At 40.2% G+C, this 26,167-nt stretch overlaps 1 protein-coding gene across 1 annotated transcript in view; it reads right to left on the bottom strand.

Moving 5' to 3' along the window:
* Positions 1-18,751, bottom strand: part of SLX4IP (SLX4 interacting protein) — a 185,165-nt gene extending 166,414 nt beyond the window's left edge. Inside the window, 2 exon segments of the mRNA XM_082600690.1 lie at positions 861-916; positions 18,612-18,751. Of these exon segments, the coding sequence (XP_082456816.1) occupies positions 861-887 (27 nt within the window). The 5' untranslated portion in view covers positions 888-916; positions 18,612-18,751.
* Between the last annotated feature and the right edge of the window lie 7,416 nt (positions 18,752-26,167).

Raw genomic sequence — 26,167 nt, 5'->3', positions numbered from 1 at the left:
CACAGAGAGGAATATTACATACAGAATATACAAATACTAGAAATAATTGTAAGTAATGAAATGTATAAATATGTTGTAAATCTAAAGCACTGACTTGGTAAAGATAAGATACGACTACAACACTAAACAGTATCTGATCTGGTTAACCACTATGATTTCTCTGTTTTGGCGTTTTGAATTTCTGCTTAATTAAACACTAGCACAGGGAAAATGCCCTAAAGAACAGGCATATGTGAAGCATCCTTCATACAACGGTTCCTCTCGAGACTGGATCTGCAGCTAGTTGGATGCAGGACTCTCGGATGCAGAACCTGGAGGGTCGACTGTACTCACTACCAATTCTTCCCCTTTCCTTCCCCACCACCCCTCACAGGTGACCCTCCCATTCCTCCAAAATTGAGAAGGTCTCGGACCCAGCCATCAAGGGATAGAGAAGAGATGCTTACAAGAGGAAAGCAGAAGAGGGCAGCCAGGCAGGAGAACAAGCTCCTGGCATTCACCCAGGTGCAGCATTTGCTGCCTGCTTCTTTACTTTTACGTGCTTTGTCATAATCAAAAATCACGCCATGGACATACAATGTGAATGATACTTTTTAACATTAAGGACCAAGTTATGCCCCAAAGGCACCTTACAAAAGACTTTAAGCAAGAAACTCCCATGACCATATGAACCATTCATTTTCTCCCCCTATCTCATTCTTAACATGCAAATTTTCAATCACCTACTTCAAGTTTTCAGTAGTGTCCCAAATTTGAAGAGTAGAAGAAAAGTTCAGGGCTACTGTTTTCAATTAACACAGGACTCAGTTATATTAGAAAGTGATTAATCATTTTAAAGAAAGCTATTAAGCATTACTTACCTTAACAGCAAATTTCTTTGACGCCATGGCTTACTGATTCCAGAGTAATTACAGACCTGTAACAGGAGAAAAAAGAAAGTTAAAAAGTAGGTATATCAAAATTTCTTTCGATTTGTATATTATATAAGAGAAAGGTTGGCTGAATAATCAAATATCAACAGGTATTCTCACAAGATGAATGTTCACTTATAACTGGTCTTAACAAAAATATTATATTGAATTAACAGTTTACAAACTGCCCACAAAGAAAAGCACAGGCCCAGATGTATTCTACCAAATGTTTAAGGAACAATTAATACCAATCCTTCACAGACTCTTTAAAAGAAGCATAAGAAAAACTCAAATCATTCTAAGAGGCCAGTTACATCCTGATACCAATACCAAACAGAAACATCACACGAAAGAAAAACTACACACTAGTAGTCAACAAAATACTACAAACCAAAGCTAGCAACATATAAAAAGGATTATACACCATGACATTAGATTTATCTCAGGAATATGATTGGTTTAACATCTGAAAATCAGTATAATACACTATATTAATAGAATAAAAGAGAAAACACATGATCAACTCGAATTTAGAAAAAATTAACAAAATCCAACACTTTTTTTAATTAAAAAAAAAATCCAACACACTATGAATAGAAGGAAGCATCCTCAACCTGATAAAGAGCATCTATGAAGAACCCACAGCTAGGGAATTCCCTGGAGGTTCAGTGGTAAGGACTCAGCGCTTTCACTGCCAAGGGCCTGGGTTCAATCCCTGGTCGGGGAACTAAGATCCCACAAGCCGCGCAGTGCAGCCAAAAAAAAGAAAAGAAAATCCACTAAGAAAAACCCACAGCTAAAGCCATACTAAATGATGAACGACTGAATGCCTCCTCCTCAAAGAGGAAAAAACAGAGATACCTGCTCTGTCACTTCCACACAGCACTGTATGCGCTGCACTGAGGTGCTAGCCAGGGCAATTAGGCAAGAAAAAGAAATAAATGGCATCCAGATTGGGAAGGATGCGATAAAACTGTCCCTATCACAAATGACATGTTCTTATATGCAGAAAATCCTGAAGAATTAAAAAAAAAAAACTAATAGAATTATGAAGTATACAAAGTAAGGTTGTAAGATGTAAATATATTAAAAAGTCAACTCTATTTCCATATTCTGGCAATGAGTAATCCTGAAATGAATTTAAGAAAACAATTCTGTTTACAAGAACATCAGAAAGAATACTTAGGAAAAAAATTTTTTAAACCCCCAGAAGATTTATACACCAAAAACCATAAATTATTACTGAAAGAAATTAAAAACTTAAGTAAATGGACAGTTATCCCATATTCATGGATTAAATTAACACTTAATTTTGTTAGGATAGCCATACTCCCCAAATTGATCTATAACACAATCTCTATCAAAACCCCAGCTGACTTTAGAGAAATTGACAATCTTATCCTAAAATGCATATGAAAATACATCTATAGTAGCCAAAATAATCTTGAAAAAGAAGAACAAAATTGAAGAATTCATACTTCCCCATTTGAACACTTACTACAAAGTTAGAGTAATCAAGACAGTGTGGTACCGACATAAAAGACAGACACATAGATCAATGGGATAAAACTGAGAGTCCCAAAACAGACCCTTACATTTATGTTCAATTGATTTTTAACCAATGTGCTGTGACAATTTAATTGGGAAACAGTTGTTTCTACAAATGGTGCTGTTACAACTGGATATCCACACTCAAAAGAATAAAGCTGGAACACTATATCACATTGTATACAAAAATTAACTCAAAATGGATCAAAGACCTAAATGTAAGAGCTAAAACTATAAACTCTTAGAAGAAACCATAGGCGTAAATTTTTGTGAACTTGCATAAGGCAATAATTTCTTAGACACGATACCAAAAGCACAAGTCACAAAAGAAAAAATTGGCAAATCAGATTTCATCAAAATTTAAAACTTCAGTGCTTTAAAGGACACTATCAAGAACTTGAAAAGACAACCCACAGAATGGGAGAAAATATCTGCAAATCATACAACAAATAAGGGACTCATGTCCAGAAAACATAAAGAACACCTTAAAACAACAATAAAAAGATGAATAACCCCATTTTAAAATGAACAAAGGATTTGAATAGACATTTCTCCAAAGAAGACATACAAATGGCTAATAAGCACATAAAGAGATGCTCAAAATTACTAGTCATCAAGGAAATACAAATCAAAACCACAATGATATACCACTTTACACCCACTAGGATGGCAAAATACAAAAGACAAACAATAACATGTGTTGGAAAAGATATAGATAGATGAGAACTCTCACACATGGTTGGTGAGAATATAAAATGTTGCAGCCACTTTGGAAAACAGTTTGGCAGCTCTTCAAAAAGGTAAACACAGAGTTGCCATATGATTTAGCATTTCCACTCCTAGGTATGTACCCAAGGAAAATAAAAACATATGTTCACACAAACATTTATACAGGAATCTTCATAGCAGCATTATACATAATAACCAAAAAAAGTGGAGACAACCCAAATGTCCATCAAATGATGAATGGGTAAACAAAATGTGGTATTTGAGATTTTTCTTGTTTCCTGAGGTAAGCTTGTGTCACTACGTACTTAACAAAATGTGATATATACACACAATGGAATACTATCTGGCAATAAAAAGGAATCAAGTTCTTATATTCCCTTTTACTGAGCTCCGCCAGGCAACTGCCCTCTCCCACCTTGCAGAGCCTAGAGAACAAGGTTCTGGAGAGGGTAAAACAGAGGATCTCTGGTCTGGAAAACACCAGGCACAGCATAAAGTGGGGGGTATCCTACTGAAAAAAGAGAAATTAAGGGGCAGCCCACACACCCCTTGCGATGGTTAATTTTATGTGTTGACTTGTCTGGGCTAAGGGATGCCCAGATAACTAGTAAACATTATTTCAGGTGTGTGTGTGAGGATGCTTCTAGAATAGATTTGCATTTGAATTCGTGAACTGAGTAAAGCAGATGGCCCTCCCCAATGTGGGTGAGCATCATTCAATCCACTGAGGGCCCAAAGAGAACAAAAAGGGAGAGGAAGGGTGAATCCAAGATCTCTCTGATTTGGGACATCCATCTTCTTTCCTGCCCTTGGACACTGGCACTCTTGGACTTGGACTGAATCACACCACTGGTTTTTCTGGGTCTCCAGCTTGCAAACAGTATATTATGGGACTTCAAGGCCTCCAAAATCTCATGAGCCAACTCTTTTCATAAATACACATATATATATACATATACGTGTGTGTGTGTTTGTATCTTCTATCGTTTCTGTTTCTCTGGAGAAGCTTGACTAACACACCCCTCTATCCTGCTTTAGTCTCCAAATAGGAAACTGAAACCTCCTCATTCAGGGAACTGGATCTAAAAGTACTGACATCAGGGGTTCCCCAAGCAAACAGTCAAGACAGATGGCTCTAAAGTGAAGGCCACACCCACAAGCTCCACATCTGTGGCAGAACTAACTCCCATCTCTTTAGTGTCCCACTCTCAAATACACTTAAGCAACCAGGAATCACCTAGCATGTAAGGAAAGACTCTATCATGAAAGGAAACAAAACAAACAGAAAAAAACTACTTGGCTGAAACCTAGACTACGCAAGGAGAAATAAATATTTTTAAAGAAACAATCACTAGTATCAGTGGAATAGGAGATACTACATCTATAAGGCAATACATATTTTTTTTTAAAAAGGAACTTGTAGAAAACAACAAATTAAAGCTATGATAGCTGAAATTTAAAAACTTAATAGAAGGCCCAGAGGATGATATTGAGTAAGTCATCCAGAAACTTCAGCAAAAATAAAGAGGATGAAAAATAAGAGAGAATAAATTAAAAATTAAAGGATCAGTACAGGAGAACCAACATGTAAAAATCAGGATAGAAGCAGACCCATATAAGGGTGTATATCACAGTAACATTTCAGGCACTGATGACAAAAAGAATCTTGAAAAATCTGTGCGAGGGTGAGTTTGGGGAAGTGGGTGGTGGTAAGAGAATATTTGGCTCCAAACTACCTAAAACAACTCTGGAATCTAAAAGGCAATGGAAAAATAGCCTAAAAAAACTGAAGAAAATTGTTTTTAAACCCCAAATGCATTTAAACACGAGGCGGGGGTAAAAGCATTTTTAGGCATGCAAGGTCTTAAAAAATGTACGTCCTGTGCATTCTTTCTCAGGAAGCTACTAAAGATGTGCTGCACCAAAAGGAGGAAATTGACCCCCAAAAAAAGGGAAGATACAGGAAAAAGGAAGGCTGAGATAGGCAAAAGGCAGAGGAAACCCCAGGATCTGGTGAAAGCAGATCCCTGCATGAGACTCATGGGCTAGACAAGCAGAGAACCATCAGTGCAGGACAGAGCCGGTTGTGAGGCTCCAGGAGAGGCCTCTTCAGGAAGTGTCTGCATGCATGCAGATGAATTTTAGACAACCAGTGCAGAATATGAGATTGAATTAGGACAGCTGCACGGAAAGCTAAGCAACTGAATAATACGAGGCAATTACTGATTCCAGGATAAACAAAAATTATGCAGAAAATAAAAAGTAAAGAGTATTTCATAGACAGCTCAGCATTTATAGTCATGATCACAAACACTAAATATTGACCTAAACAATATTGTGTTTTCAACAATATTAAGAGGATAGGAAATGTGTGTGTGTGTACGTAGTAGGGACACAGGGGTTAAAGGGAGCTCCCTTTAATGCTAATTGAATGTTTTAGAAGCAAAGCCTAAAACCAATAATAACAACAACAACAACCTACACAACCACAACTAGTAAAAGAGCAGAAATATAGCAAGAAATTTAGTGATAAGGACCCAATTCTTTTTTTTTATTGTAGTTGATTTACAAAGTTGTGTTAATTTCTGCGGGACAGCAAAGTGATTCAGTTATACATATATATACATTCTTTTTCATATCCTTTTCCATTATGGTTTATCACAGGGTATTGAACATAGCTCCCTGTGCTGTACAGTAGGCCCTTCTTATTTATCCATTCTATATGTAATAGTTTGCATATGCTAACCCCAGATTCCCCCTCCATCCCTTCCCCCCCTCCCCCCTCCCCTTGGCAACCACAAGTCTGTTCTCCATTGATAAGGACCCAATTCTTAAGTGCTAAACTCTCCTCCAACCTGAAGAGCAAGCTGGAGAGAGCTGCTGTGGAGGAAGGAATAGGGTGGGAAGGATGCCATAACTCACAAGCCTCGTGCGTGGAACTACCTGCCATTTAGATCACGCGTACGGATGTACGGATACTTTTAGAGCAGCACGGTCCAACAGAAATACAATGCAAAGCACAGATGTAATTTTAAAATTTCTAGTAGCTGCATCTAATAAAAAGGTAAACAGAAACAGGTGAAATTAATTTTACTAATATGTCTTATTTAACCCAATAAATCCATCATGTTACCATTTCAGCATGCAGTCAATATAAAAATATTCACACTCTTGGTGTTTTACCTAAGTTTTCAAGTCAGGTATGTATTTTATGTTTCTAGCACCTCAACTTGGACTGGCCACGTGCCAAGTGCTCAACAGTCACTTGCAGTTAGTGGCAACTGTAATGGACAGTGCAGTTTAAGGGGTTTTGGTTTTATTATAAGAAAAGCGCTTATTATACAAACAGCTCATGCAGCTCAATATCAAAAAAACAAACAACCCAAACGAAAAATGGGCAGAAGACCTAAATAGACATTTCTCCAAAGAAGACATACAGATGGCCAACAGGCACATGAAAAGATGCTCAACATCGCTAATTACTAGAGAAATGCAAATCAAAACTTCAATGAGGTACCACCTCACACCAGTCAGAATGGCCATCATTAAAAAGTCTACAAATAACAAATGCTGGAGAGGGTGTGAAAAGAAGGGAACCCTCCTACACTGCTGGTGGGAATGTAAATCAGTGCAGCCACTATGGAAAACAGTATGGAGGTTCCTCAAAAATTTTAAAATAGAACTACCATATGATCCAGCAATCCCACTTCTGGGTATATATCTGGACTATAATTCAAAAAGATACATGCACCTCTATGTTCACAGCAGCACTATTTACTATAGCCAAGACATGGAAGCAACCTAAATGTCCATTGACAGATGAATGAATAAAGAAGATGTTGTGTATATATATATATATATATATATAATATATATATATCACTTATATATGGAATCTAAAATATGACACAAATGAACTTATCTACAAAACAGAAGCAGACTCACAGACATAGAGAACAGACCTGTGGTTGCCAAGCAGGAGAGAGAGTGGAGGAGGGATGGACTGGGAGTTTGGGATTAGCAGATGCAAATTGGTATACATAGAATGGAGAAACAACAAGATCCTGCTGTATAGCACAGAGAACTATATTAAAAATCCTGTAATAAACCATAATGGAAAAGAAAAAAAAAGAAAAGCACTTATTTCTGAACCCCAGATTCCTTATTTATAAAACAGGAACAGTAATACCTAACTCAAAATTATTGAAAGAACTAAGCATGTGAAAACCTTCAGTATCATCATTTATAAAAAGTAGGCCCTGGATGAGTGTTAAGAGTTATTACCACTTAGTCAAAGATGATTTTTTTAAGAAATTTGATAACCTTTGATTCTATTTTTCTAATAGACAAAAATATCTTTATCCAAACCCTAAGTCATTTTAATTTAATTTTAATTTATTCGTCTCTATTCTCTGAACAATGTAATGCACATGATTTATAACACTTTTTAATGATGTTCATCTTAGCAAGCCCATTTAGACAGAGGTGTAATTGGAATAAACAAGTTTCTAGAAAGTCAAGAACGTGTACTTGAAAACAACATTCATAACGGTTGTTCTGAAAACTTTAGCTAGATCTTAAAAATTATATTATTTGAGCCTGATAAACAGTCAGTCCCCTTAAATATATTAAATCAGGCTTGAATAACTCTGCTAAGAATTTAGGGAGTCCCTCTCTGGGGATACTTAGAGGGTACTAAGTGGTTCAGGTAGATAGAAAAACAGGGGAGAGAGTTTTCCAGCAAGTACCCAACCAAAGCTGAAGCATGTGTGATCTAATTATTTTTAATTACACACTGGTCTTCTCATATGTCCTTCCTTTCCCAAAGGACAGGTGGACCACACAGAAGGCTGTGGTGAGGCTTTAAGACCATATCTGCTGTTAGATAGATTATGAGCCATATTACAGTGAAGGTTATATTTTCAACTCACAATAAGGTTCCAGTTGACTCATTTAAAATGCTCATTTTTTTTCTTTAATCAGTAAAGCAAGAGCAGCTGCATTTCACTTTATTTTGTTTTTATAAATTTATTTATTTTATTTTTGGCTGCATTGGGTCTTCGTTGCTGCGCATGGGCTTTCTCTAGTTGCGGCAAGCGGGGGCTACACTTCATTGAGGTGCACGGGCTCTAGGCAGGCGGGCTTCAGTAGTTGTGGCACAGGGGCTCAGTAGTTGTGGCTTGAGGGCTCTAGAGAGTGGGCTCAGTAGTTGTGGCGCACAGGCTTAGTTGCTCCGTGGCATGTGGGATCTTCCTGGACCAGGGTTCGAACCCGTGTCCCCTGCATTGGCAGGCGGATTCTTAACCACTGCAGGGAAGTCCCTGCATTTTGTTTTTAAGGACTGGATTCTTCAAAAAGTATCATCAAAGCCCAGTCTTAAAAATATGATCTGTAAGAATCTAGAACTAAATAGCATATTTTTAGATGAAATAAAATGGTCTCTAGTGTAAAATAGGCTGCATGAAAAAAGGAACTGTAAAATACATTTTGCATACTTTTAACCCATTTTTAATACCATGTGGCATTCTGCCTCTCAATGTAAAATTTTTTCACTTTGTTCCTACAGTGTTTGCAGTCTCAAAAAAGTAACAGTTTTATGACTAAAAGACACCTTACAGACCATCTATTCCCAGGCCTGACATCTATTCCCCTAATGAGAACTTGGGGGACCAGGCCAGGGTCTCACAGCTGAAGGCCAAGGGCTGGAGAAGAGTCGGGTCAGCTCTCTGAGCGCAAACCAGCACCATCTGTCCCCTGCTAAGGTCAAACGCTAACTGGGCTGTCAAGGTAGGTGTGCCCTCCCTCCCAGAGCCCCTGGCCAAGTCACAAGTTCCTAACATAGGGCATGACTTCGAATAAAGCTACATGAGTGGTGGGTCTCTCCTGCTAATCAAAGAAAGAAAGAGAGGAAAAGACAGAGACAGAAAGGCTGGGCGGGGGGAGGAAGGAAGAGGGAGGGAGGGGCTCCACAGCTAAGGTAAATGGTTGGAATTCATTTAATTTGCCATTATGCTATGTGACATGGCACACTTCTTCATAAAAGATAAAGCCTACCAAGATAAGGCCCATAACACATCTGGACAGCAGTTGCATAGACCTTGAGCCTGCATACTTGCTAAAGTCATATTAGATAAAGAAGGCATACTTCCTTGGCTTCATTACAGCACTGGGCACAGGTGCTGGAAATGAACTACATGACGAACTGAAATCTGAAATGATCCAAACCAATTTGCTAATTTCCAAATATGGTAAAAGCACACTTACCCATCCTGGAAGGAGCAAGTTATCAAAGGTGACCAGCCCTCCGAGCACTGCTTAACAATAGAAGGTGCTCAAGAAAGTCTGCTGGATGAAGAAATATTCCAGATAACAGGAACTGAGACTATTTTATTTTGGCTGTTTTTAGGGAAATTTTCCAAAAAATATACTGAATCTTTCCCAACTTTCATAAAAAATACTACATAATGAATATTCCTTTGATATTCCAGATGAAAATTATCACCTGTCGTCACAATGGGCGATATATATGTTAATGCCCTGCTGAGCTGTGCCTACACAGAGCTGCTCAGGGTGGAGCCAGGGAGGCCTCTGCCTGTTTGCCACGGCTTTCCATGAGCTGTTAGACGGCCTGCCTCCCAAGGCTCCCTTTCCCCTCTGGGTTCTTCAACTTAATCCAGTGACCCCAGAAACCTCGGGGACCAGTTTGTCAGGGTGGTGGGATATTTTCCAAGTCTCTCCACGGACTTGCGTGGACTTTGGTGTGAAGGCTTCGAGCCCTCTGTCTTAGGTAATAAAACGGCTGTTACCCTTACTTCAGGATTACGTTTAATACAGCGGACGATGCCTTCTGGACTTGAGCCTCAGCATTTAATTCTTTCTGCCTCAGCAGGACAATGCTGTTGTTGGACAGGCTGACCTCTACGGTCTCCTCCATTTCTAAACCTCTGTGATCCAAAATCCAACAGCTGTTCCAGGAACAAATAATGCCAATGTACAAATGATTCCAGAGAAGAGCGTGAGAGGGAGCCCCCTCCCACCACACAACTCATTTTATGAAGCCCTGAGAGCGAAACCAGACCAGGGCAGATTAAGAAAGGGAAATCACAGCCAATTCTCTACCTGAACAGAGAAGCGAGAATCCTAAACAAACAGAGGCAATCTGAAGCAAGCAATATACAAAAAATACTCCAGAACCAAGTGAGGTTTCTCTGAAGAGTGCAAGGTTGGTTTAATACTAGAAAAATGACCATACTTAAAAACTGAAGTAGAATAAAAGCACATGATCATTTTCATGAAAATAGAAAAAAATAAAAACATTAGAAATCTAAGAATAGAAATTTCTTAACGTGAAAAAAGTGTCTACAAAAAAATGTAGCAAACGTGCTTACTGATGAATCTTAAAAGCAATTTCTTTGAAACAAGCAGAAAATGTAGATTTCTGAAAATAACATTTAAACTAGCATTCCACAAATATAAAATACCTAGGAATGAACTTAGTAAGGCATGTGCCAGACCCTGCCACATTGATCTTCAAACTTAATGCAATCCCAGTCACAATCTTGAACAGGGAATCTGAGGAAGTGCAAAAAGGACTAAAATACATGAGAGAGAGAGAGAAAAAAAAGACAGGAAAACAAAGGAGGGAGTTTGTATTACCAGTTCTAGCAAAACTACCACCATGCTATAGTAAATCAAATAATGTGCTGGCAAAGGGGTAAACAAACAGGCCGAAGAAACAGACTTCACAGACCAGAAACAAACCCACAGGTTCATGCAAATGAATGATGGGAGAAGCACTGCAGATCAGTGGGAAATAAAGAGACTATTCATTCAACAAATTGTGGTCCAACAACTGTTTATCCATTTGGAAAAAAATAAAACTGGACTGATACTTCACACAACACCGAAAAATCAATTACAGCTGAGCTAAAAACTCAAATGTATAAAGCAACCATACTCCAGTAAAAATTAATTAAAAAAATAAAATAAATAGAATTTATACTTGAAATAAAATTAGAATCTTTTAGAAAATGTTTTCATGAACTCAAAGGAAGGAGTTCTTAAACTAGACACAAAAATTACAATACATAAAGAAAATGAACCGCAGATTTGACCATATTAATACTAAAACTTCTCTACAGACTGGAATAAAATATTTGCAATCCACACATCCAGTAAATGTCTTATAAACTAGAACATATAAAGAACTCTCAAAACTCAACGGTAAAATATAAAACAATCCAGCAGAAAAGTGGGCAAAAAACATGAACAGTTATCTCACCAAAGAGGAGATACAGATAGTAAATAAGCAGGTGAAAAGATATTCAAATCATTTCATACCGTATGCAAATGTTGAACAATTATGAAACTAACCTGAAACTAACATAACATTGTACACCAACTATATTTCAATTAAAATAAGACATTCAATATCATTAGCCAACAGGGAAATACAAAATAAACCTCAATGACACATCACTACATACTTACCAGAATGGCTAAAAAAAATAAGGATAATACCAAATGTTGGTGGGGATGCAGAGGACATGCTCTGCAGCAAGAGAAGCCACCACAATGAGAAGCCCACGCACCGCAACAAAGAGTAGCCCCTGCTCACCGCAACTAGAGAAAGCTCGCGTGCAGCAACAAAGACCCAACACAGCCATAAATAAATAAATAAATAAATAAATTTTTTTAAAAACACATCACAAAGAAATGGGGGTGAGTTATGCGGTAGAGTCACAAACTAGAAGATATTTGCAAGAGGTATGACAAGCAAAGGATGAGTAGTCAAAATAAAACAATCCAATAGAAAAATGGGCGAAGGAGGTGCCCAGAGCTAGGCTCCCCTGTCTCCCAGCCAAGTCTCCACAGGTCTGGCAAGGCGGTGGGGGTGGAGGTGGGAGTCTCTTGATCCCTTGTATTACCTCTGCCTTGACAACCACCCTGGGGAGGTGAGGGCCATGTCCTTCACTATCCTTTTATAAAACCTGAGACAGCTAAAGTCTAAATACAGAAAGACCATTTGCCAGGGAATCTGGGGACAGCACACACTGCTCTCTTCTCTCAGTGCCTGTCGTCTGGGACAGCACAGATGACAGTCACAGATGGTCCTGTCTGCCTCTCACAGGAAGAAAAAATCATGACTTGCTGATGCCAGAAGTCCCAGATCCCAAAGAGCTGGTTATCCTGAAGGTCCCCGGCAACCAGAGCCTCTTCAAGTACCTCCTGTCTCCATCCTTGCAGCTCTCCATCCCCCGAACCATCACTAGAGGTATCTGAGCAGGTGTGCCCTCTTCAAAGCTCTTCACCAAGGTCTCCCACAGCACCACACCTGCCCACACCTCCACCTCTCAGCTCAGGCACCTTCACAGCTTCAAGGCCTCCACACGGCCAACGCCAGCACGAGCCCTTGAACATGCAGTGTTCTTACACCTCCTATCCTCTCACACCTAAGTCTGGTCCTAAGCCTCTCTCTCTCCTCAGTCTGACCATAAGCTTCCTGAGGACAGGATCCATTCTCATTCTCTCTGATACCTGGAGCACGGCACAGGTATCCATCAAGTCTGCTAACCTGAGTCTGTTGATGTTACTTAAATCAGTGGCTACGGACCGTGTTATTATTTTTTTAGATTTATACCTATTAATCTAATGCATCTTTACTGTCTCCAAATCCCAAATTCCACATTAAGCCCTCTAAAAAGGAGGTCAAAGCACTCCGGTCCTATTTCAATACATAAATAACACTTAAGTTACACATACCATGCAGCCAAAGTTGAGAGACCTTATATGCATATAAACGTAAAGAGAAGATGGAAGCGTTTTACATTGAATATAATAGGCAACAGACACATGGTTGAAGGCCATAAATGTGAGGTTTTCAGTGCTTTTTGTTTTTGTCTTTAAAATACTGACATCTTAACATTCATTTGAATGGAAAAGATATTATTAGCCTCTGTATTAATTAAGTTTTACCCTGGAAACATCTTCAGGTTTTTCTGGACTTGTTTTCTGATCATTAAAAGATAGACGTGCCCACACACATTTAGAAAGCAAACACACACCTTAAAAAATTACTTTCCTAGGCTCTTAGAGTTACTTTCAAGAGGGAACAGCAAGCTCAGTGCCTGGGGTTTAAAGCATAAATGTTAAAAAGCCTTCCTATCAGAGCTGCCAATTTGAGTCTACATTCAGTGGAATTTTTACTTTATACCCTGTTTTTAAGACATTCAGGACAATCTCCAAAAAGATCAAGTTTCCAATTATCTAAAAGCATATAATTTACATAAGCATACTGAGAAGCTGAAGTATGTAAGTCTTACAAATAACATCTCATCCTATATCCTGCATTCTTGAGCCCACTTTCTCTGACCTGAAAACAGGCATTCTTTCACAAAGAGGAGACGTTGATAGCGTCTGACCCCACCAAAAATAAGTGTGCATGTGTGTCTTTACTGGAGAGGGAAAGATCCTAAAATCCTTAAGAAAATTAATTTTGGGAGGGAATGGAAGTAGATTAAACAATATCACATGATTGTCCTGTCATTTAAATACAAAGCAGAGATAAACTCTAATAAAGAAAGTCAGTGACCTTCTAGATTATTCTGTGGGAAAATCCAAGGCACTCTGAAATTCACATTTGTCTTCTTTCTAGCATTGCTGGTCTGTGTCACAAGCCAAAGCAACTACTCCAGATTAAAAAGATCAGAAATTAACTTTAGGCTTCTAATCTTCAGATTTCAATTTTTATCATGAAAATTATTATACTTCCTTCTATCGTCTTAAAAAAACTTTCATTACCTATGGCAGCAGAAACAACAAAGGCCCTAGAACTTCTGAAGGAAAAACTGTAATTCAAGAATGAGAAATCATTTCATAACCTGCTGCCCCTACTCCTCCAATCTAATTTTATCACACACATGCAAAAGGACAGTATCAAGGAAGGAATCACAAACTTTAACAAAATACCAAGGAAAAATGACAAATGAGCAAAGATCTTGCGGCAACAACTTAGATAAAATTTGAAAAGGTAACTGCAGTGTTAAAAAAAAAAAAAAAGAATCAGCTTTTCCTATTATTCATATGGTAACTTTGAATGCCAAAATGGGCTCAAAAACAAAAACAAAAACAAAAAAACAGGGAAATGCCAACAATAAAAGGAGGGCAATACAAGTAACCAAAAAAATTAGTTGTTTTTTTTTGCTTTTCCTTTTCTTTAAATGTAAGTCAAATATTGAAATCTCCCACCAAGATTAAGTCCACAGAACAGTCCTACCTTTTAGTCAATCTATATCCTTAACCTGGTCAGCTGGCCCAAGATCTGGGCCTCCCATTCCTGCTAGGCCCACAGAAAATCCCCACCTGGCCCTGTGTGGGATGCTTCGCTAATAAACAACATCTAATTTTTATTTAATACTTTGTCAGAAACGGACATAGGCACTGACCCATGAGGCAGTCATGGTCTCAGGTTCTAGTAAAACAGACATGCATTCAAAGCCTACCTTTTCATGTGACTTCAGACAGCGTACTCAGCACCTCTAAATGTCAGGTTTCCTTATGTATGAAATGGACTAATCACTAATCATCAGAGAAACAAAAATCAAAACCACAGTGAGATGTCATCTCACACTTGTCAGAATGGCCATCATCAAAAAGACAACATGTTAAGTGTTGGTGAGGATGTGGAGAAGAGGGAGCCCTCGTGCACTGTAGATGGGAATGTAAACTGGTGTAGCCATTGTGGAAAACAGTATGGAGGTTCCTCAAAAAATTAAAAGTACAACTATCATATGATCCAGCAATTCCACTTCTGGGTATTTATCTGAAGAAAAGGAAAACACCAACTTGAAAAGGTATCTGCATCTCCATGTTCACTGCAGCATTAATTACAATAACCAAGACAGGGAAACATCCTAAGTGTCCATGATAGATGAATGGGTAAAGAAAATGTGGTGTGTGTACACACACACACACACAAACACACACAATGGAATATTATTCAGTAATGAAAAAAGAAGGAAACCCTGCCATTTGCGACAACATGAATGGGCATTAAGACAGAGAAACACAAATACCATATGATCTCACTTATATGTGAAATCTAAAACAAAACAAAACACCAAACTCAAATGCAGAGAACATACTGGTGGTTGTTAGGGGGTAGGGGGTGGTGAAATGGGTGAAGGGAGTCAAAAGGTATAAACTTCCAGTTATGAAATAAATAAGTCCTGGGAATGTAATGTACTGTATGGTGACCACTAATAATAATATACAGTATTGTATACAGATGACCCTTGAACAACATGGGTTTGAACTGTGAGAGTCCACTTTACTTGGATTTTTTTCTCAATAAATACATACTACAGTATTACAGATCCACAGTTGGTTGAATCCAAGGATGTGGAACCTCAGATATGGGAAGGGGAGGGTGCACTGTAAAGTTATATGCAGATTTTCAACGGCACAAAGGGTTGGCACCCCTAATGCCCAAGTTGTCCAACTATATATACATATATCCAACGATTATGTTGTACATCTGAAACTAATATAATGTTATATATAAATTATATCTCAATAAAAGAGATGCAATCCACTAAAAACTCAATGCATGTGTTCTGCACCTTTAAGAAGCTATTACATGTTTCATTCAGAAAACATGAATTCATAAACTCTACAATGGCAAAGACAAAGTCCCAAACAAACACATTTTGTGGCACCTCTTGCTTTCTCTGTATGTGGAAGGCTTGGCCACCAAACGATTAAGACTTTTTTTTCCAATGTGAAAATGAGCACCATGAAAATAAAAACCACTCAAATGCCCTTCAGTTGGTGAATGTGCAAACAAATTAGGCTGTCCATGCAATGGAATACTACTCAGCAATTACAAAGGAATGAACCACTGACACCTGCAACAACAAAGATGGCTCTCAATTATGACGAGTGAAAGAATCCAGACACTACCCCACCCCCCCAAGATAGCACATACGCTAAGATTCCATTTAGATAAAGTCCTAGGAAATGCAAACTTATCTAGAGTGACAGAAAACAGATAGGTGGTTGCCTGGGCGTGATGGGTATGTTCATTATCTTGACTGGCGTGCTGGTTTCATGGCTGTATACACATAAAACACACCAAATTATACACTTTAAACATGTGCAATTTACTGTATGACAACCATACCTCAATAAAGCTGTTTGAAAAAGGGAAAAAGACCATTTAAAAGAAAAACAAACACATCTTCCTGGCTTGGTATATTGTCTTTAAACCACCCTCTTTTCCAAGCAGTTATATGTCCTGAAAAGTCATGAAACTACAATACCTTTCCCCTTAAGTGATCTGCATGCATGAACAAAACCTTAATAATCCAAAGACGTAAATATAACAATAGCTAATTAATATTTACATAGCTGTGACTATGTGCCAGGCACTATTTTAAGCACTTTTCTTACATTAACTTATCTGACCCTCATACCAGCACTATTTTAGAGATGAGGAAACTGAGGCACAGAAGGGTTAAGTAATCAGTTCAAGGTCATACAGCTGGTAGCTGGAGGAGCTAGGATTTGAACCCAAAGAGTCTGGCTCTAGAGTTCGTTTCTGTACCCACTGTGCTTACTGGCATATACAATATAAGAAACAGTACAGGAAAATCAGAAGCAATGAATATTGCACTTGCAAAATACTTTTTTCTTCCTCACATTCACAGAATATAAATATCCACTACATTTTGTAGCATACACAAGACTAAATAAAACACAACAGGACCTTCATTCTTCTTTTCCCAATTAATAGATGGAGGAAGGAGAGACAGAAAAGCGGGACAACTTGCTTAGGACACAGAATAAATGGCAAGTTGACTGGTTGGTCAAACCAACTAGGAAGTTGGTTTACCACATTCCCAGTCCAACTCTCTTCACTGTCTTCAAATCCCTAATTATTTTAAGTAAATCTGTAAGGGAGAAAAACCGAACATACAGCAACGTGGAAAATGTAAAAGTCATTTGCTATTTCTCAAATACCTTACTAGTTCCTGAATTCCATCCACAGGATCACAACCTCTGACTGATACTGGCCTGGAGCCTTTTTTTAAAGCGCCCCACATGATTTTCATGAGCAGCCAAAGTTGAGAAACCCCAAGATTTAGATTTAGAGTTCTCATTTTAAAAAGATAGATGAAAGCAAGGTGCCAAAACAGCTTTGGTAAACTATGACCCAAAGTTTTCCAAGTTGATATTGAACTACTGAATACCTGCAGGATTTTGAGTTCAACTTTAAATAAATTAAAAATATGCACAAAGTACATGAGATATTATCACAGCAAAAGTTACATAACAATACACGGGACTGACATTCTCAACTTTTTAGAATGCTAAATTGGCATCTTGACATCAAGCTGATGGATAAAAGCACAGAAAAAACGTGCCATATGTCCACTGCATTTAAAGCATGGAATAAACTGACCATATATTGTTTCAGAAGCACAAGTTGAAAAGAGACAGTCTTTGTCTTTAGTCCATGAAGGAATCAGTGGTCTCTGAACTTAAGGTGCACTTCGTAGGGAAGATTCTGACTCAGTGGGCCTGGGGATGGAGTCAGACTGTGTTCCTAACAAGCTGCCAGGTGATGCGGATGCGGCTGATAGACAGACCACACCTGGAGCAACAAGGCCTTAAGTAACTTGAATATTGGCTGTAAAATTAGCCAGTTGGCCTACAAATATAGTTATGTCTAGGATCCAAGAAATAACTATCAATACGATTTATTTCTAGTCCGGGGGAAAATAAAAGGAGGAGGGGAATAGAGGAAGGAGCAAGCGAATATTTGTTACTTGTATGTATAGCATAGCAGGACTAAGAACCATAGAGTACTGTTACTTGCCCCGGCCCAGTAGCTGTCAAGGTGACAGAACGTAAGCCCCATGAGATAAAGGGGTTTTATTTTAATTTACACAGAACCATCACGGCCTAGTACACACTAGGTACTCAACAAATGTAGTGAATAAATGAATGAATAAGTATATACAAACACAATCTATATTTATGTCACAACCCAAAAAATGTCTGGGAAGGGGAATCTATCAGTACATATAGGTGATTAATACAACCACCTGGCCCACTCACTGTACTCCATTTTGTCCCTCCCCCCACCAAAAAAAAAAATAATTTTCCAAACCAACACTTCCACTGTCAAGCCCAGGCTTCCCGAACCCTTATGTTTTGTTTTGTTTTGTTTGTTTTGTTTTAAAATGTATTTATTTAATTACCCTTATGTTTAAAACAATGCAGAGAGGTGGAAGCACAGGGAGAAGGATTCAGAAAAGGTTCACTAATCAACGGAAAAAACCAGAGGGGGAGAGGAGATGGGCAAACAGTTTAGTTCAAGGGAAGGAATATCTTAGGTTGTCAGCATTTCCAAGTTCTTACCTATGATGGTGAGAGGGTTTGGGTTCGGGCTTTTATTTATTTTGTTACTGTCCAGAGTAACTGGTGAAGTAGTACCTGGCTGTGCAGCAGGCTCTCAGGCCAACCTTTCGAAGCTTGGGAATTCGCGTTTCCGGCTTACTTCCCGCTTCCCCGGGCTCCGGGCGCGTAGAGGAACCCTGCCACCGCCCAAACACAAGATGACCTGAGCTGCTTCACTATGGATTTGAAGCCACAAACAGGATTGAAGATGGCGGCGAAATACTAAGCGAGCGGCCCGGGGAGCGCGCGGAATCTGCCCAAAAGAAAAATGGCCGCCGAGCAGGATCTCGCGGCTTTCAACGAGCCCAAAACAAAAATGGCGGCAAAGGACTACTACGTAGGGGCCTAGAACGAAGTGAACATGATTGGTCCGTGAAGAATCAGTTACCCACTGTGCTAGACAGCGGGGGTGATGAGGGAAAAATAAAACGCAGTGTTCCTGTAGTACAGAGTGCTGCTTCTTCTTTTTTTTTTTTTAAACATCTTTATTGGAGTATAATTGCTTTACAGTGGTGTGTTAGTTTCTGCTTTATAACAAAGTGAATCAGCTATACACCTACATATATCCCCATATCTCCTCCGTCTTGCGTCTCCCTCCCACCCTCCCTATCCCACCCCTCTAGGCGGTCACAAAGCAGCAAGCTGATCTCCCTGTGCTATGCGGCTGCTTCCCACTAGCTATCTATTTTACATTTGGTAGTATATATAAGTCCACGCCACTCTCTCACTTCGCCCCAGCTTACCCTTCCCCCTCCCCGTGTCCTCAAGTCCATTCAGAGTGCTTCTTGACCCCGTAAAATTACTAGCACAAGGATGGGAAAAGTCTCCCCCATCTTTGAAGGGGAAGATTATAGAAAACACAGGTTGGAAAGTTAAAGGTGACTTTCACAATGCCGGATAAATTTTAAAATAGCCAGGAACATAATTTCTCCCACAATTCTTTTCAATAGTACAGGGGAATACAATTTTTGTCCTCGAACGAAAAAGCAAGATGGGGACATAGTGCGCAAATTATCTAATTGGTGAAGGGCACAGAAACAGGATTCCTGAACTCCCCGTAGGCCCCCAGACGGCGGACTAAGGGCAGAAGCTGTTAATTGAGCGCCACCAGCTCGCACTGCGCATGACCGCTCTCCAACACGATCCACAGAAATGGTCGCTGTTGAGTCCTTTTCTCCCGGTTTTCCAGGTAGCCATAAAGGAAGGCGGGGAGTTGACAATGAACAACGGAATCCGGCGCTCTGTGATTGATCAAATGAGGGAGGCCCGAGAGCCGCCGAGAACGGTTGATCACTTTTTCGTTCAATAAGCGCCTCTCAAGCGCGCGCCAGAAGGAAGATACTGTGCCTTAACAAGTCAGTTTGATCTGTTATTTAAGTCTTCCAGTTTCAATAACTTGCTGAGATTGACCCTGAATAAGCTCCGCCCCCTGTTCTTTCCGGTCCCAGCCACCGCGTTCTCGGCTGAGAACTTCACGAAAACCCGGAGAAGAGGAATCCGAGTGGGACCGGCGCCAACCACAGAGCTGCGCGTGCTCCGTCTCCAAACACGGGGCGCGAGTTGCCAGGACTGGCGGCTGCGGCGGCCTGGTGCTCGGCTTCAGGGGCCTGCGGGCGGCGGCTGACGGGGTGGCGCAGCGGCGGGTGCGCAGGTGAGAGTGACGGGATCGCAGGTGAAAAAGCCGGCACTCTACCCGGCCGAAGAGAGGAGTGGGGGTCTTGTGGGCGCCTCCTCCCCGCTCGGAAAGGTCACTGGTGTCACTGAAGGATATTTGGGGGCGGGGAATAGGAGGAGGCTGGTTCCTTAGAAAGCTGAAGATCTACCTTTAAAACAGCTGTTGGCAGTGAGTCCTTGCTGCAGGAAGGAATGTAGATGGCGAGGAGGTGTTCCAGTGGTGTAGGTAGAGTTCCAGGTATAGACCCTTCTCCCTCTCCCATCTGCGCGGCCACACCGTAAAGTAGAAGGAAAAGGTGTCCCAGTGAAAGCAGCAGTTGCACCTGCGCTGCCACCTGTGTCTGTCTGGGAGGTGAGAGCCACCCTCTGACGTGGAACTGGATGTCAGAACTCTGTACAGCGTAGTAGTACCAACTCTGAAAGCAGAAGCAGGATTCGGGGCTTTGGACATTCCGGGGATGGAAATCTTTTTGAGAGGGAGACCTCCTGAAGTCATATGCATCTTCCTCCCAAATTGGACCATCCACAAATCCTGTTGCTGTTTCAGAGGCTCTCTGTACCTGCAGTTTTTCCTTCATTAACGTCATCAATTTATATTCGTATTTGTCACACTGTGCTGAGTTAGCAGATACGGCAGTGACCAAGACAGGCATGGTCTCTGACCACGTGGAGCATATATTCAATGATGGAAGGGGAAACAATAAACAAGCACACTGATAAATGAACAAGATGTTTCCAGATTGTCCTAGATTGGGTTCCCTGGGAAGCAGACTCTAAGGAGATTTGTGGGCAGGACCTTTATTAGGGAGGACTTTTTGGATCTTACCAAGGAAGAAAGGAAGCAGGATTGGGTGGATAGAAAAAGTTGAGCTGTAGTGTAGTCCCAAGGAGGGTCTCCACCAGTCTCACAGGAACTCTGATGCTGGGTTGGGCCTTCATAGTTGGCCCAAGTTGGATGAACCGCCAGGCCTTTGTACCACTGCAGTGACCAGTCATTGGATACCCATTGCCCTGGAAGGAGGGCATAACTTCAGCTCTCTTCATCCAGTCAGTCCTGGGACTGACGTCTGTCTCAGCACTACCAGGAGCTTTAGTCAAACAGGAATCTCCAGAAGTGCCTGTTTTTATATATGATTTGTATTGAAGATATTGTACGTACAGTAATAATAATCACTACCAGGCATTGAACACTTCTCACGTATTAGACACTGGACTAAGCAATAAATACATAGATATATACTTAGGAATCCTCATTATATAGCCCCATGTTACAGACTATGAAACTGAGGCAGGAAAGAAGTAATTTGCCTAAGATCGTAACTTGTGCGGGAGATTAGAATTTGATTTCCATCGTTACTCAGAGCTTCATCACACTAGGACTCTCATGTTTAATCACTGGCAACTTTAACTTAATTAACTGTTATCAGAGAAATAAATATGAAACTATCACCCTGTCTTTGCTATTTTGCTCTGTACTTCAGTTTTCCAGTTTCCTTCATGATTAGCTTTCCTGGCCCTCACTTTAGGAGCCTGACTGTTACCTTTTCTATAACATCCTGGAATCTGATTACAGATCTACCCTACTCTAATCAAAATAGCCCCAAAGACCTCAGAACCTCTTTCTTGAGAATCTGGGGGTTTTATTCACATCTAGACTAACTGAAACTGCCTATAGTTTATGGACCCACTTGCCTGAGTCATTCCAGACCTCTCTTTCTACACTCAAGGTTGACACCAGTAATGCTTTTTTTACCTTCTGAAATAATCAAAATAATAGCTAAGAGTCACAGAGTCCAGTCTGAGTGCCAGGTATTGTGATAACTGCACAACAGCCTTGTGATGGATGTCAATATTATTCTCATTTTATGGGTGATGGGACTGAGGCATTGTGAGGTTAAGTGACTCATCCAAGGTCACAGCCAGTTGCAAAGTGGTAAGGCAGAGATGGAAAGCCCAGGCAGTAGGATTCCACAACTCATCCCCTTAATCACTACACAAAAATACATCCTTACTAAAATAATTCACTGTGCTTTCCCTTCTGGAACTAGATCCTGGTGGGCTTTTTGTGCTGTACTAAGAAATGTAGGTTTCACCTTCTAGTCAAAAATGTCACTGAAGGCTTCTAAGCAAAGCAGAAACATGAATGTATTTGTTGTATTTGTTGTCGTTTTCCCCAGATGGCTGTGTTAAGAGGGTAGAGAATGGATTAATGGGCAATAGACTCAAACAGTTGTTCTCAGACTTAAGCTTCAGAATTACCTAAAGAATTTGTTAAAACACAGATTTCTGGATCCCAACCTAGAGTTCTGATTCAGTAGGTCAGGAGCAGCCCACGATTTTGCATTCTGATAAATTCCCAGATGATGCTGCTGCCTGTGGTGAAGGGACCACACTTTGAGAACCACTGGACTAGAAGCGAGGAGATCATGAGGTAATGAAGGTCTGGACTGTAGCTGTGGGGAGCAATTACATAAAAGAAATGTCATGTCCAATGGAGGGTTGAGTGACTGACTTGATGGGGAATATAAGGAGTAGGGCAGAGTCCACTATATCCAGATTTTCTAACTGAATTGCATGGTAGATAATGCCTTTTTTATTTTTATGTATTATTATTATGATTATTATTATTTTTTTTGGATAGTGCCTTTTATTAAAAACCAAAACAGGAAGCATAGGAGGAACAGCAGTTTGGGAAGGAAAGAGGATTCGTCTTTATGTGAGATGAGTTTAGACACTTGTGGGGAATAACAGTGGGATAAGTGGGTTTAAGCTGGAGATGTAGATGAGGGAGTCATTGGTGGATGTGTTAAAACAGAAGCTTTGGATGTGAATGAGGCCACCCAGGAAACGAACACGGGCGAAGACGGCCCAGGACAGAGCTTTGAGAAGGGGGAGTACGTGGATGGAAACCAAGGGGTCATTAAAGGAGACTGAGAAGGATCAGACTAGTCTCAGGTATGTAAAGTGTTTTAAAAACTCAACAGAAGTGGTGCAGAGGGATCACAGAGAAAGGGAGAGATTGGCGATCTTTATAGTCAGGGCAGTTTCCATGGAGAGTGGGGCAAAAGCAAATTACTTGGGTTTGAAGATGGAAGTGGGCAGTGGCTCTAGACACATGCGTTATTTGAAAGGAATCAGAGTGTGTAGTACTGGAAGGAAGGCTGGTAAAGGGCAGCTACATTGGGGAATTTGTTTTTGGTTCTTTTCAATGGAGAAAAATGGTCAGCTTTTGCATAGGAGGAAGACCAATTCCAAGTGGGAGGTGGAAGGTAGAAGAGGGGGGCTAATGGAGGTGGTACCGTGAGGACACAGCAGCACGTGGGACCGGCTGGAGCACAGCTGACAGAAGTGCCAGGCCTTCCTCTGAGACACTGAGGAAGGAGGTGAAGATGGGAGCTGAGGTGGGCATGTGGGAGCCGGAAGTGGAGGGGCTCCTACCCAGTAGCCACGGTTTCCTCTGGCCAGTAGGTTACCTGCAGAAACGAAGGTGGAGAGTAAAATAGAAATCTCAGAAACGATGAAGACAGAAACCAACCCTTTCGGGATTCAGAGCTGACCAGGGGAACATAAAGTCATTGCTGCAGTACTAAGGGCCCAATCAGCTGCACACTTAATCTGGAACAGTCTGCTGTCTGCATGGTACCCCGTCCCCTTCCTCCACCAATCTGGACATCAAATGGCAGCCAGATGTAAAGACAGTGAAAGGGGATGGAAGGATTCTCAGACAGCTCTGTAAACTATAACAATGCTCCAGACCTTTCTGGTCAACCACAGCCTGCCAGTACGCTGACTGTCTCTTCCTCATTAGTAGCTAATCAGTCACTCATTTGTCACATCTTAGGCTGTTGACAGTTAGTAAAGCTCCCCTATAAAACGTGTGATGCTTTCTGTGTATTATTTATTTATAAATACATTGAATCCACAGTAACAGTGGGGGATAACCGAGATCATGAAATGCTTACACATAACTTGACCTTCACCGTACTCTGTGCGTACTCCTGACCCGCTCCCGATGAGGCTGTGCTGTCAGCAGCCCAGCGACTGCCTGTAGGTCAAGGTAGGGGTAGGATTTTGCAGAATGGAAACTTTAGAACTCAGGTGTAGTCCATTCAGTTCATCAAGAATCGACAGTAACGTCTTTGGTACCTGTGTTTTTACAAGACTGGAAAAGCTCAGCAAAGCTGTTATTTTAGGTGATGTAGTTAGAAAAGAAAAAGAAAAAAGGAAGCTATTCTCTTCAGCACGCCAGTCAGTTGAATAGGCCTGAAGACAACATGCAGACCTTTCTAATGTGTACACAAAAACTGCCAAAATGTGAACTGCTGTATTAACAATTGAGGACAAAAAGAACTGTTTTCAGGGTTAGTAATTGGAACTCAGGAATGAAGAATTCACAAATCCTTCAACATTGCCATGCTAAAAGAAAAGACATTGTACAATTCCAATAAACTTCATCGAATATTGCAGTCACAAGAGCTGGGTTAATTAATTGTTCAACGTTCTGTTTAGCGTTCTCCATGTTTAAGTAGTTTTTTAAAATTCAGTAGTTTAAAAATTTTTTTTAAACATTACTGTTTTTTCCCAAATACTTTAAGCATAGCAGCAATGAAGACATAAAGAATTTACCTTACACTGTGTCCAAAAGACCAGCAGATGGCGTCCAGCAAGCCCAGTAGGCAAAATGAGAACTTTCCACAGAGTATTTCATGCATCCAGGTTGTTGTAGGCCTAATCAGTAGCAAAACGTGGTGGTTTTAATTGACCTGATGCTCCATAGAAAGAGTAATCTGATAGCCAGAGCCAGGTTGCTTGGGATTTTCTAGGGAGCTTAACTGCTTTTTTGCCCTTCTTTGCCCTTCACCTTACTGACCAGTTCTAGCACCAAGAAACCCTCCTTTGGCTTGGAATGTAACAAGTTGCAGTAAGCCTGTCAGAGGCCTTAATGGTAGAAATTGAAGAGCTAGTAATCTCTGTAATACAAATTGAGGGGAGGGAAAGTTGCTGTTCTAGACACATTAGTGCCTTAAATTTAAAGAGTATTTGTGGTCTGAAGCATATCTCTCGGTGTTTTCCTTTCTTGGCCTTTATATGCACTCAAAAAGATGACGATATTTTAATGAGGCAGAGATACAGCAAGCTTTTCTGCATTCTGTTCATTAATTTCTCGCTGTTCATTCCGTACTAAGAACTAAGCTAAAAAAACTGAACTAAAATTAGCCCCACGAATCTCAACCATTAGTAGATCATGGGTGTGTTTTTGGAGGATATAGGCTTTTTTACCCTCTCATTTTGGACCAAGTGGCACAAGACCTGTTCACCTCCAGTGTACCTGACATGAGAAGAAAAACATGCCAGGTGTAACGCACCAGGATACTTGCCTTCAGTGACCCTCAGAAGTGAAGTGTGCACCATGCACCCAAAATGTTCTCGTCCATCATCATGCACTGGAAATTCTGATTGACTCTTATTGCCAAAGCTGGGATACTAATTCTTGACTTTTGAAAATTGCTGTTAAGAATACCAAGACTTTTAGGACTCCAGAATCTAAGATGAGTGCCACAAGTAGCTGACAGTAATTTTGGAATCAATCATTTAGAATTTCCTCATGTATAAAGTGGTCTCATAAAATTGCTATGAAAACAAAACAAGAAAAAATATGAAACCTTTTGAATAATGCAAAGTATACATTTTTGAAAGAAGAGTATAAGAAAGCATAATCTGTGCTGATGGCCTCTAAACATTTTCTAAACAAAAGGCATTTCTATGGATAAAACCATAAACATCTACTTTCTGTTTTACTTAATGTAAAATTTACTAATCTCATTTCCTTTCTCTTGGTTTCC

The sequence above is a fragment of the Mesoplodon mirus genome (genome assembly GCF_964341445.2).
Source record: "Mesoplodon mirus genome assembly, chromosome: 15".
Lineage (NCBI taxonomy): Eukaryota > Metazoa > Chordata > Mammalia > Artiodactyla > Ziphiidae > Mesoplodon > Mesoplodon mirus.
This window is presented reverse-complemented; position numbering and strand designations above follow the sequence as displayed.